The sequence below is a fragment of the Pseudoliparis swirei genome, chromosome 21, assembly GCF_029220125.1.
Source record: "Pseudoliparis swirei isolate HS2019 ecotype Mariana Trench chromosome 21, NWPU_hadal_v1, whole genome shotgun sequence".
Lineage (NCBI taxonomy): Eukaryota > Metazoa > Chordata > Actinopteri > Perciformes > Liparidae > Pseudoliparis > Pseudoliparis swirei.
In genome coordinates, this window is record NC_079408.1 from 16,231,564 (window position 1) to 16,246,387 (window position 14,824).

The window sequence follows — 14,824 nt, forward strand, 5'->3', positions numbered from 1 at the left end:
ACATTACTAATACACTGCATCATGCTCGTGTGTTCATGTTTACATTACTAATGCACTGCATCATGCTTGTGTGTTCATGTTTACATTACTAATACACTGCATCATGCTCGTGTGTTCATGTTTACATTACTGATGTTACTGATACACTGCATCATGCTCGTGTGTTCATGTTTACATTACTAATACACTGCATCATGCTCGTGTGTTCATGTTTACATTACTGATGTTACTGATACACTGCATCATGCTCATGTGTTCATGTTTACATTACTAATACACTGCATCATGCTCGTGTGTTCATGTTTACATTACTAATGCACTGCATCATGCTCGTGTGTTCATGTTTACATTACTAATGCACTGCATCATGCTCGTGTGTTCATGTTTACATTACTGATGTTACTGATACACTGCATCATGCTCGTGTGTTCATGTTTACATTACTAATACACTGCATCATGCTCGTGTGTTCATGTTTACATTACTGATGTTACTGATACACTGCATCATGCTCATGTGTTCATGTTTACATTACTAATACACTGCATCATGCTCATGTGTTCATGTTTACATTACTAATGCACTGCATCATGCTCATGTGTTCATGTTTACATTACTAATACACTGCATCATGCTCATGTGTTCATGTTTACATTACTAATGCACTTCATCATGCTCATGTGTTCATGTTTACATTACTAATACACTGCATCATGCTCATGTGTTCATGTTTACATTACTAATGCACTTCATCATGCTCATGTGTTCATGTTTACATTACTAATGCACTTCATCATGCTCATGTGTTCATGTTTACATTACTAATGCACTGCATCATGCTCGTGTGTTCATGTTTACATTACTGATGTTACTGATACACTTCATCATGTTCATGTTTACATTACTAATACACTGCATCATGCTCATGTGTTCATGTTTACATTACTGATGTTACTGATACACTTCATCATGTTCATGTTTACATTACTAATACACTTCATCATGCTCGTGTGTTCATGTTTACATTACTGATGTTACTGATACACTTCATCATGTTCATGTTTACATTACTAATACACTGCATCATGCTCATGTGTTCATGTTTACATTACTGATGTTACTGATACACTTCATCATGTTCATGTTTACATTACTAATACACTGCATCATGCTCATGTGTTCATGTTTACATTACTGATGTTACTGATACACTTCATCATGTTCATGTTTACATTACTAATACACTGCATCATGCTCATGTGTTCATGTTTACATTACTGATGTTACTGATACACTTCATCATGTTCATGTTTACATTACTAATGCACTGCATCATGCTCGTGTGTTCATGTTTACATTACTAATGCACTGCATCATGCTCGTGTGTTCATGTTTACATTACTGATGTTACTGATACACTGCATCATGCTCGTGTGTTCATGTTTACATTACTGATGTTACTGATACACTGCATCATGCTCGTGTGTTCATGTTTACATTACTAATACACTGCATCATGCTCGTGTGTTCATGTTTACATTACTGATGTTACTGATACACTGCATCATGCTCATGTGTTCATGTTTACATTACTAATACACTGCATCATGCTCATGTGTTCATGTTTACATTACCAATGCACTTCATCATGCTCATGTGTTCATGTTTACATTACTAATACACTGCATCATGCTCATGTGTTCATGTTTACATTACTAATGCACTGCATCATGCTCATGTGTTCATGTTTACATTACTAATACACTGCATCATGCTCATGTGTTCATGTTTACATTACTAATGCACTTCATCATGCTCATGTGTTCATGTTTACATTACTAATACACTGCATCATGCTCATGTGTTCATGTTTACATTACTAATGCACTTCATCATGCTCATGTGTTCATGTTTACATTACTAATGCACTGCATCATGCTCATGTGTTCATGTTTACATTACTAATACACTGCATCATGCTCATGTGTTCATGTTTACATTACTAATGCACTTCATCATGCTCATGTGTTCATGTTTACATTACTAATGCACTGCATCATGCTTGTGTGTTCATGTTTACATTACTGATGTTACTGATACACTTCATCATGTTCATGTTTACATTACTAATACACTGCATCATGCTCATGTGTTCATGTTTTCATTACTGATGTTACTGATACACTTCATCATGTTTACATTACTAATACACTGCATCATGCTCATGTGTTCATGTTTACATTACTGATGTTACTGATACACTTCATCATGTTCATGTTTACATTACTAATACACTGCATCATGCTCATGTGTTCATGTTTACATTACTGATGTTACTGATACACTTCATCATGTTCATGTTTACATTACTAATGCACTGCATCATGCTCATGTGTTCATGTTTACATTACTAATACACTGCATCATGCTCATGTGTTCATGTTTACATTACTAATGCACTTCATCATGCTCATGTGTTCATGTTTACATTACTAATACACTGCATCATGCTCATGTGTTCATGTTTACATTACTAATGCACTGCATCATGCTCATGTGTTCATGTTTACATTACTAATACACTGCATCATGCTCATGTGTTCATGTTTACATTACTAATGCACTTCATCATGCTCATGTGTTCATGTTTACATTACTAATACACTGCATCATGCTCATGTGTTCATGTTTACATTACTAATGCACTTCATCATGCTCATGTGTTCATTACATTACATTACATGTCATTTAGCAGACGCTTTTATCCAAAGCGACTTACAATAAGTGCATTTCAACCTAGAGTACAAACTAAGAACAACAAGAATACAGGAAGTAACATTTCCTCAACATAGTCGAACTACAAAAGTACCATAAGTAAGTGCTATCTAAGTGCCACTGAAGTGCTAATCTGTGTTTTAATCCAGATATAGTCGGAAAAGGTGTGTTTTCAGTCTCCGACGGAAGATGTAGAGACTTTCTGCTGTCCTGATGTCAGTGGGGAGCCTGCTCCACCACTGAGGAGCCAGGACAGCAAACAGTCTGGATTTCGAGTGATTAGCTCGAGGTGCAGTAGTCACAAGTCGATTGGCTGTTGCCGAGCGGAGTGAACGTGCCGGGGTGTACGGTGTGACCATATCCCGGATGTAGACGGGCCCGATCCGCTCAGAGCACGGCACGCCAGGACCAGTGTTTTGAAGCGGATGCGAGCAGCCACCGGTAACCAGTGGAGAGAGCGGAGGAGCGGAGTGGGTGAATTTCGGGAGGCTGAAGACCAGTCGAGCTGCTGCATTCTGGATGAGCTGCAGGGGTCGGATGGCCTTAGCAGGTAGACCAGCCAGGAGGGAGTTGCAGTAGTCGAGGCGTGAAATGACCAGAGCCTGGATCAGAACCTGCGCCGCCTTCTGAGTAAGAAGAGGACGATTCTCCTGATGTTGTGCAGCATGTACCTACAGGAACGCTGCCGTCGCAGCGATGTTGGCCGTCAGGAGAGTTGACTGTCGAGTGTCACCCCGAGGTTCCTGGCAGTCCGGTAGGGGCCAACACAGAGCTGTTGAAGGTGATAGTCAGGTCGTGGGTGGGGAGCCTTTCCTGGAAGGAATAGTAGCTCAGTCTTGTCAGGGTTGATCTTCAGGTGGTGAGCAGACATCCACTGAGAGATGTCAGTCAGACAGGCAGAGATTCGTGCCGCCACCTGTGTTTCGGACGGTGGAAACGAGAAGATCAGTTGGGTGTCATCAGCATAGCTATGGTAGGAGAAGCCATGTTAACGAATGACAGAGTCGAGAGAATTTGTATACAGAGAGAAGAGGAGGCGACCCAGGACGGAGCCTTGAGGAACCCCAGTAGTGAGAGGACAAGGATCAGACACAGATCCTCTCCAAGTTACCCGGTAGGTGCGGTCTTTAAGGTAGGAAGAGAAAAGAGCGAGTGCAGTGCCTGAGATCCCCAGGTCCTGAAGAGAAGAGATCAGGATCTGGTGGTTCACGGTGTCAAATGCTGCAGAAAGGTCGAGAAGGATAAGGACAGAGGAGAGAGGCTGCTCTAGCAGTGTGAAGCTGCTCAGAGACAGCAAGGAGGGCCGCCTCTGTCGAGTGGCCGGCCTTGAATCCAGACTGGTGAGGGTCAAGAAGGTTGTTACTGTGGAGATAGGAGGACACTTGGCTCAAGAGAGCTCGCCCAGAGTTTTGGAGAGAAAAGGAAGAAGTGAGACGTGTCTGTACTTGCTGACTTCAGACGGGTCGAGCGTGGGTTTCTTCAGGAGAGGGTTGACTCGCCTCCTTCAGAGAGTTAGGGAAACAGCCAGTTGAGAGGGAGCTGTTAATAAGATGGGTGAGGAAGGTCAGAAGGTCAGGAGCAATAGCCTGGAGAATGGGAGACGGGACGGGGTCAAGGGCGCAGGTGGTCGGTCGGGCGGAGGTCACCAAGCTAAGAACTTTATTGGGAGACAAGGGGGTGAAAGAGGAAAGAGAGGGGGATGAAGAAGTTAGTGTTGGTGAGGTGATAGAAGATGGATTTGTAAAGGAGGAGCGATGTCGCCTATCTTGATAGTAAAGTAGTCGACAAAGTGTCTCGGCAAAAGGGTGGGATGAGGAGGGGTAAAAGCAGGATCAAGGAGGTTGGAAAAGATAGAGAAGAGTTTTTTGGGGTTAGAGAAGGAAGACTGAATTTTGGTCAGGTAGAACGAGCTTTTGGCTGCAGAGATAGAGGAAGAGAAGGAGGAGAGGAGAGATTGATAGAAGAGCAGTCTTCCGCTTGATTCGATTTGCGCCATTTTCTTTCCGCCGCTCGCAGGGTGGCTCTCTCGGCGCGCACCGAGTCCGACAACCACGGAGCCGGAGAGGATTTCAACCGGTCGTGTCTTAAAAGGACAAAGAGAATCAAGAGATGAAGACAGGGAAGAGAGGAGAGTGTCTGCGGCAGAGTTAGGATGCATGAGTGAGAAGCAGTCAGTTGAGGGGAGAGCAGATAGGACAGAGGAGGCCAGAGAGGAGGGGCAGAGGGTGCGAATGTTGCGGCGTACAGGTGCAGAGTCTGTAGATATGGGTGGGTTGTCAGTACCAGAGAGCGAGAGAGAGTAAGAGATGAAGAAGTGGTCAGAGACATGGAGAGGAGTCACAGTGAGGTTAGAGGTAGAGCAGTTTCTTGTGAAAATGTAGTCAAGGTGGTTGCCGGCTTTGTGAGTAGGAGGGGAGGGACTGAGTGAGAGGTTAAAGGAAGACAGTAAGAGTAAGAGATCACATGACTTCTCTGTCTGGATGTTAAAGTCACCCAGAAGGATGAGCGGGGGCCGTGGTTCCGAAGTTCGATAGGAGGACGCCTAGCTCGTCCAAGAAATCTCCCAAAGAACCAGGGGACGGTAGAGAACAACAATGTGAAGTTGAACCGATGAGTAACGGTCACCGCATGAAACTCAAAAGTCAGTGGGATAAAGAGTGGAAGCGGTAGGGACAGAAACACCATGTGGGTGAGATGAGTAACCTGTACCTCCACCCCGACCAGAGGGTCTGGGTGTGTGGCTAAAGGAGAAGGCAGAGGAGAGAGCAGCCGGGTAGACGTGTTGTCTGCTGTGATCCAGGTCTCAGTGAGAGCCAGGAAGTCAAGCGACTGCTCCACAGCAAAGCCAGAGATGAAGTCGGCCTTGCGGTTGGCTGACTGACAGTTCCAGAGGCCTCCTGTGACCAGGTGCTGGGTGTGTAGAACGGGTAGGAAGGATAACAGAGGAGGGGTTCCGGCACATGAATGAGCGAGTCCTATAGTAACTACGGTAGAGATACGCACAGGTATGGAAAAGACACACATATTTAAAAAATGGGGAAATACTCAGCCACCCCCGAAGACTCCAACGGAAGACTCCTATGTCTTTGTCCTCCGAGTCTTGTCCGATGAGTCACGCTGACGCTACAGCTGACGCGAAAACCCCACCCGGTTATGAGCCCAAGTTAGTACCAATTACCTCCAGCCGCGTTGACACCGCCCTTGGCTTTTGGTATTCAAATGACACTCAATAGAAACCAGGTGACGATCGCTCATCCAATCAGTGAAGATTCAGGTGTCGGAACACAGGACACACCTCTCTACCAAAACAACTCCTTAAAACAGGACAGACTAACAATCTAGCAGCTTTAGACAACAAATACAACAGTAACTTTAGCAGATAAAACTAGTTTAAAGAAGATACTTAGCAGGATCCAAGTAGTCAGTAGTCTCGCCTCACAGGTAGAAAATGCACACTGCAGACTTGGCCCCGGGAGATCTTTTTAAAGACACTCAGCCAGCCACGTTGACACCGCCCCTTGGCTTTTGGTATTCAAATGACACTCAATAGAAACCAGGTGATGATCGCTCGTCCAATCAGTGAAGATTCAGGTGTCGGAACACAGGACACACCTCTCTACCAAAACAACTCCTTAAAACAGGACAGACTAACAATCTAGCAGCTTTAGACAACAAATACAACAGTAACTTTAGCAGATAAAACTAGTTTTACATTACTAATACACTGCATCATGCTCATGTGTTCATGTTTACATTACTAATACACTGCATCATGCTCATGTGTTCATGTTTACATTACTAATGCACTTCATCATGCTCATGTGTTCATGTTTACATTACTAATGCACTGCATCATGCTCGTGTGTTCATGTTTACATTACTGATGTTACTGATACACTTCATCATGTTCATGTTTACATTACTAATACACTGCATCATGCTCATGTGTTCATGTTTTCATTACTGATGTTACTGATACACTTCATCATGTTCATGTTTACATTACTAATACACTTCATCATGCTCGTGTGTTCATGTTTACATTACTAATACACTGCATCATGCTCATGTGTTCATGTTTACATTACTGATGTTACTGATACACTTCATCATGTTCATGTTTACATTACTAATACACTGCATCATGCTCATGTGTTCATGTTTTCATTACTGATGTTACTGATACACTTCATCATGTTTACATTACTAATACACTGCATCATGCTCATGTGTTCATGTTTACATTACTGATACACTTCATCATGTTCATGTTTACATTACTAATACACTTCATCATGCTCGTGTGTTCATGTTTACATTACTAATACACTGCATCATGCTCATGTGTTCATGTTTACATTACTAATGCACTGCATCATGCTCATGTGTTCATGTTTACATTACTAATGCACTGCATCATGCTCATGTGTTCATATTTACATTACTAATACACTGCATCATGCTCATGTGTTCGTGTTTACATTACTGATGTTACTGATACACTTCATCATGTTCATGTTTACATTACTAATACACTTCATCATGCTCATGTGTTCATGTTTACATTACTGATGTTACTAATACACTGCATCATGCTCATGTGTTCATGTTTACATTACTAATACACTGCATCATGCTCATGTGTTCATGTTTACATTACTAATGCACTGCATCATGCTCATGTGTTCATGTTTACATTACTAATACACTGCATCATGCTCATGTGTTCATGTTTACATTACTAATACACTGCATCATGCTCATGTGTTCATGTTTACATTACTAATGCACTGCATCATGCTCATGTGTTCATGTTTACATTACTAATGCACTTCATCATGCTCATGTATTCATGTTTACATTACTGATGTTACTGACACACTTCACAATGGTAGTCTCTTTACTTCATTACAATACATACCTTTAGTTTACCGTCATCCATTGTGTCCTTTCCTATCTGTGTCATCAGAGCCGGCTGTGACTCGTCGTCCAACCGGTGAAAGTTGTATGCGATAACATCAAAGTTCCTCCCACTGTCTACATGTTTAGTTAAGAACGTTGTCACGTGATCTGATACTTGATCCTTCCTCCCAGAGCCATCATTCAAGTCCGAGATCCACAGTGGTCTGCCGGCCCCGCCTCAGATGCCCCTCCCTGAGATCCCTCACCCCTGGCTGGTAAGACCCTGACCCTTTGACCTTAAAGCTGAAGAGTCACCTGCCAACATTTAGTCCTGCGGCTTCATGCTCGGCTTCAGATGTTCTCTCAAAGTATTTAAATAAAATGTGTCTTTTTTCATCTCTGGATTATAAGGACAGACGGAATGGAATGAATTAGGGCTGGAAAGCTTTTGAATCGTTTTGAGTCTGGTGCCATTGCAATGAGTTTTCAGTTTTTACTTGTAACAAAATAAGCCAATGTTGTTAAATGTTGTCCAAACAAAGAAATGCACGAATCAGACTTTTTCTTTCAGTTAACTGAAGACTCTAATCAAAAGAATCATAGCTTTCCATGTGGCACCAGTACATAACTATAAATAGCATTGTGTAAAGTTGTAGTATGAAGCATCCGCCATTAGGGTTAAAGGTTGAATAAAAGCACAGCAACATAAATGTGAGATGTGGTAATCTAATGGGATGTGGAGGCTGTGTGATGTGTTTAAGATAATCCTGTATTAGTGCTCCAGTGGGGACCGCTACAGGATTACAGGAGAGAGAGGATTTGATACTTTGATCATTAAGTAATTCTGTGCAAAGCCTCGTCACCATAACAATAAGACGCAACACCTTGTTCCACATCATGAGCAGCCAGTGACCCAGTGTGGTTCTGGAAATCACAGCCCAGGATGAAAGGGGAGGAGCTAAGTCCCCCTGCTTGTTGTTCCTGTCTTCATAGCAATATTTACTGTCTTAGTCATTTTTTAAAATGAAATAAAAGGCTTACATCTAAGCCAGTACCAGTTATCGATTTGATACCAGTGTGTTCAAAACAACATCTATTGTTCTTTAACAACGATGTAGAACTAACTCTGTATGGATGTGATATGATTGGCTCGGGTTAAACCCTTTAAAAACATTAACAGAATTGATGATATCTTTGCTAGGACCGGCCCGATCAATACTGCACATGTGCAACGGTCAGCTGAGGTGATAACACTATTGTAGATACTTCCATCATCGGTTATGGATTGGTTTTCTTGGAGCTGATTATAACAATAGCCCTGCACAAAGGGCTGTCCGTTTGGTAATAGTTGATTCATATTTAACTCAGACTTCCCACGCGGCGGCTGTATTTCTATCAATAACAGTTCTCTGCATTTGTGAAGGACACGCCTGCATGTCTCTGGAGAAGATGCTGCTACAGCGCCACCTATATGCCAAGTGTACATCAAATATGGGTGCAATGGCCTAAATCATTCAGGGTATATATATAGATGACATATATTGTACTTCTGTCCATCCCGATAGAGGGATCCTCCTCTGCTGCTCTTGATTCTGACCAGTTGATACATAATGAGGCTGCTGAGCACATCGTGTTGGCTTGTATTTGTGGTCCATCCATCCTTTCATTATTTCCAATGATAACATTCAGGGACCGAGCTGGTGGCCGAGCAGGACTTGGATGGAGACCCAGCTACTGTCTCTTAGTTCTTCCAGCTCTTTGACTCTCTGCTGCGGTCTCTTGCATTACATTTCCACTCTGACCTCTGGATCAGCTGTTGAGGCAGAGAGAAAGCATCCTTTCTGCTGCTCTCCATTCCTTTTAGTTGTATATGTGAGACTGGCCCAACAGAGAGATGGTCAAAGGGAACAAAGGGGAGCAGACGAAATAGAAAAGAGTACAGGGTCAAACGGTCCAGAGACAAAACGCCTGGACCTTGTTTCTCATGTTCTAATGCATCACATGTCATATGTTAGCATGAGTTTCTGTCTGTGCAGCAGAAAGAATGGAGCCACGTTCTGTCTGTGACCCGTGGAGCCAAACCGACGCTGAGAGCCTGTGGCTTTGCTCTCCGTTATATAAGGAATAATAGTTAACGGAGCTCTTGTGGATTTGAAATGCAGTCGTAAATGTTTGACAGCGACCGTGTTATTGCACTAATCGTAAAGTACCAAAACGTCATCCAGAATGGTTAGAGTGGACGTTTGCAATGTTCTGCTTGTGAATCAAACAGTCATCAAATTATAGGGACCTTCATGATGGGTTTACTCGATGTTCTGCAGTGTCACACACCGCCCGTTCCCGCCTGCGTTCAGCCACTGGACCGGCAGAACCTGGAGCTGTCATCCTGCTGCGTCACCAAGTAGCCACAGCCTAAAGAAAACCATGCTAGTTGTTCAGTTAGTATGTGTGTGTGTGTGTGTAAACTCATTAATTAAATAATAATATAATTCACATATTTTGAATGTGATTATTACGCTTTTAGTTCTTTTAAAATACTTCCCTTCATCCTGTTACTTGAGCTCTTCATAATCAATAATCATTTGTGTGCAGGACTGTAATGACCTTGAGTCGTAACTTTGCTCTCACATACACACACTCACACAAACACACACACACACACACACACACACACACACACACACATGGTCTACACTCAACCAGTCAGTGTGACCCTCCTCATAAATCACTAAAGGGATCTGAGGGGAGGATCCCTGTGACAATGTGTAACGCGTGAACACACACACATACACACACACATATCTAAGCCCACAAAACACACGGCCTGTCTCTCATTACAACGTAAGGGCCACTAAGTGTGGCAAAAGCCCGCTGAAGTCTTGTCGGACGACAATGATCTCCCTCTTTCGCTTTTCATATCCAGGATTCATGGCACACCAACGTTGCTCTTTTATCTTTGGCATGGACCACATTCCTGTCATCATCAACGAGCTCACGGCCTCGGCCACATGAACCGTTTCCATCCAGCTGTCAAGCAGTCAGAACCAACATCCTTCAACATCGACTGTACATTATGTGTGTTTCCATGAGGCAAACAAATGGACCTCCAGATGGAGAAAACCAGCTGACCTATTCAGGGAAGGATGCGTGTCTGGTCACATGCTGGTTGCTTCCTGGAGTCTTCAGACTTCATGTTGCCCATCGACTTGTGTCTCAGGAGCATCAGCAGCACGAGACTCTTCTTTAAGGCCTCACTCACCTTTCACACGTCTGTTCTCCTCCTGTGAACAACAACACAGCTGATGCCTTCGGGACTTGCAGCTAATGGCTGAAAGGAAATGATTTGCTTTGTCCGGCCAACAGCCAAATCCCCCTAAATATTCTATTCATCATACCGGAGACGAGATGCACATCCTCAGTTCAAAGAGGCTGCATCTCTCTGTAAGTGTTGACTAATCGTTCTAGCAACAGCTCCATTAGAGTCCGTATTGCAGTCGCAGCATCAGACTGTGTGAGGCTCCGCCTCCACGTAGAATGTGGACCGGTCCCTTTGTCGAGACAAATGATTTCCATCTGTGTTGATGTTGGAGAGCAGTGCCCCCCCCCTCCCAACCCCTTCCTCCGTCTTCCCCCAAACAGACCCTCCCTTCAGGCAAGTCAACCAAAGTGTGTTGAGATGATGGATACACTGTATACACAGCAGCCAGGTTGCAGTCTGGGTTCCATTTGGAATTCATTTCCTCCCCCTCTCATTTTGAATCAGACAACCCCCTCCGCCTCCAGCCTTCTTTAAGATAAATATGTGTCTGTGCTTTCGCCTTGTGTTCCAGTGTAGACCATACTGTACACACAGAGTCACGTCTCCGTCTCACAGCAGGCCGTTGCCATGTTGGTGGCCGCAGACCAGCGGCATTGTGTTTTTGTATTTGGCCAAACCAAATGTTTTGGAGCCTGAAAGTGGAGCACACTGTAGCGGGTCGGTGCGTCAGGCTGGAGTTGGGTCCGACTCACACCATTTCACTTGAATCGGTCTGTGTACCTCTTCAGAAATGGTTCTGGGAGTTTGTTGCACGGTATATTTTGGTGCTGATGAATCGGTTTGACTTCGTTTCTCAGTGGGGTTCCCCAGCTTTGAGGCCTGGTTCACCGCAGCTAACCATCCAGTGACATCATCACTATTCTGTCATGGGCTGGGATGTTTAGCAGATCCTATCGAATGGATCCTACTTGGAGATTGATGCCGTCCTAAGTTGGGTGCTCAGTGAGTGACACATGGCCACACAGCATGAGTACATCTGGGCTTCAGAATGTATTCTGCCTTCTTACAGTCACACTCTGTGGAAAAAGTCCCCGCTGAGAAACTGGGCCACAAATGGAAAAACTATTTCACGACTTTTTCCCCCATTCAAGTGCTTTTGAAGACTTTTTACAATGCCAAGATTTTTTTTCTTCTTTTTCTGACACATGATGTGATCCCAATGACTTAATAAAGCACTGAGGGGAAATTGTAGCTATTTGTGCAGTCTCGAAGACGAGAGAGCTAATACAGTTTACTGTTGAAGCAGATGACGTCCCGGGCGGCTGACAGACACAATGAATGGACTTTCTTTGGTGACACGTTGACATTAGCACTGACTGTAAATGGTTCCACGTCTTTCTAAAACATTGTTGTCCAGACAACGGCTGCATGTAAAGAACCTGAGACGGCAACGATGAAACAATCTCAACCCGAAAACAATCCAAACGCTGCACTTGAGAGCAGTGAGCGTGCTGCGGCGTCACCGTCATCGTTCTGGGCCCAGACTACCATGTCTGTAGTTTTCTCTCACTGATACTTGACTACAAGTTTGAGAAATAACATCATCTGGGCTTTTGGGGAAAGGGAGAAGTGAGGTCACCACACCTCTGTCGCTCCTCATCTCGGCTGCTGGCTTAAGGAGGCTAACACAACTGTCCGATTGCATTGTGGGTAAGAACACATTTCATAATATAATAATCTTTGTGCAATGCTAACTCATTCAAAGCGTAAAAGGCAATTCTTAACGAGTTTGTTTTCCAACTGTAAAATATTCCACTCAAAACATTTATTGTTTATAAATCTGAAACAAATATTCAGATTTAAGGGATCATTTTATAATTTTAAGAATCACAGTGAGTCTGACACAAATGTGTACAGTTCTGTAGTGTGGTTGTCGTTGTGCGTGTGTGTAGTTGGTTGTGTGTGTGTAGTTGTGCATGTGGTTGTGTGTGTGTGTGACTTCAGTTGCAAAAAGAAGTCCCATTGAATGGAACTTTATGAACAAATTCTTCTTTAATAACTCAGATGTTCCTTTAGTAAATGATGGTCCTTTTGACCACATAGCGATCAGCTTTAGGGCGGGGCTAACTGAGATTGACAGGACGCTGCTGCTGCCAGAGAGTTATACAGTGTCACTACGTCACTACTTCACATTCCAAATATGGTCACCAAATAAAACCTTTTGGTACCTTTTAGGTACTTGCATCTGTCTTTCTTCAAGTATACAAGTTTACAGTTTTGATTCAAAGCACTCAACTTCCATATTTGTGTTCCAGTAGTAATGCATATATGCTTGACTGAATAAGAATAATATATATATATGTATATACAGGACTGTCTCAGAAAATTAGAATATTGTGATAAAGTTCTTTATTTTCTGTAATGCAATTAAAAAAACAAAAATGTCATGCATTCTGGATTCATTACAAATCAACTGAAATATTGCAAGCCTTTTATTCTTTAATATTGCTGATTATGGCTTACAGCTTAAAAAACTCTAAAATCCTATCTCATAAAATTTGAATATTTCCTCAGACCAAGTAAAAAAAAAGATTTATAACAGCAAAACAAAATCAAACATTTGAAAATGTGTTTCCAGGTGTTTCGAGTTAATTAGACGATTCAAGTGATTTGTTTAATACCCTACTAGTATACTTGTTCATGATATTCTAATATTTAGAAATAGGATATTTGAGTTTTCTTAAGCTGTAAGCCATAATCAGCCATATTAAAAGAATAAAAGGCTTGCAATATTTCAGTTGATTTGTAATGAATCCAGAATGCATGACATTTTTGTTTTTTAAATTGCATTACAGAAAATAAAGAACTTTATCACAATATTCTAATTTTCTGAGACAGTCCTGTATATGATTATTTGTGTGTATATATATATATACACACACACACAAATAATCGTAAAAAATTTAACCAAAAATAAACATTATTTTTTAATGATTATTTATCCAAAAATAAACATTATTTTTTAATGATTTGACATTGTTATGTCGGCTTGAAAATTCTTTTTTTTAATCGAAGAACCAGTTATTTTCTAAAACTGTTAATCATCTTTGGTCCTGATGATTCAACCAGGACTATTTCAGGTCCATCCTTGGAGATGCTACAACTGCTAGTCACCTGAAAGTGTCTTTTGATCATTAAACAACTTTTTCGACCATCGATATTACAAACAAAACGTCATTTTAGCAACATTTAAAACGCACACAAAAACTACTTTATATCTGAAGTTCCAATGGTGATCTTGTAATCCACCAATACTAACTGGTTTTATTCAACATCTTTCACTGTCAAATAAAATTCTGAGAATCTGTGAAGATGGGCTGAAGTTGGAAACCTATGTGCTTCCACATCGGGTCATTTGCCAAGATTCATTGGAAATGCAGTGTTCCCTTTCCAAAGCCTTTCCTAAGGGAGTGGCTTTCCTGTGTCCACTCCGTTTATCCATTCCAGCGTCCCATTGGCACAACAGCAGAAACATTTATTCAGGTCCAGTCCTCCTACGCAGGGCAAAAATTGATACTTGGCATAAATGTTTGGACGTGAGTTTCAGGGCAGCAGCAGCAGCAGACATACCTCCCACTCAAAGTAGTCCAAACCAAGGTCAGGACTCCTTTACCACTAGCTAATTACACATTATGACTGTGGAATTCTGACATTTCTGATCTGCATCCATGCACATGACCTGCTCCGGCTGCTGGTCTTATGGTTGTATCGGTGCTTCCTGTGGAAATGTATTCTCGTCCGGGAGGCACAGTATTCAAACCATGAAGGCACATGAACAACTCCTTCAAGCTCTTATTGTCATTGCTTTAGGTGAATAAAGTATGACAT

The 14,824-nt window shown here is 42.3% G+C and overlaps 1 protein-coding gene across 2 annotated transcripts in view; it reads left to right on the forward strand.

The window, feature by feature from the left end:
• afap1 (actin filament associated protein 1) overlaps positions 1–14,824 on the forward strand; it is a 72,092-nt gene that overhangs the window by 27,507 nt on the left and 29,761 nt on the right. For both annotated transcript variants that reach the window (XM_056442229.1, XM_056442231.1), the window contains exon 3: positions 7,870–7,952. In XM_056442229.1, coding sequence (XP_056298204.1) covers positions 7,870–7,952 — 83 coding nt within the window. The remainder of the gene's footprint in view (positions 1–7,869; positions 7,953–14,824) is intronic.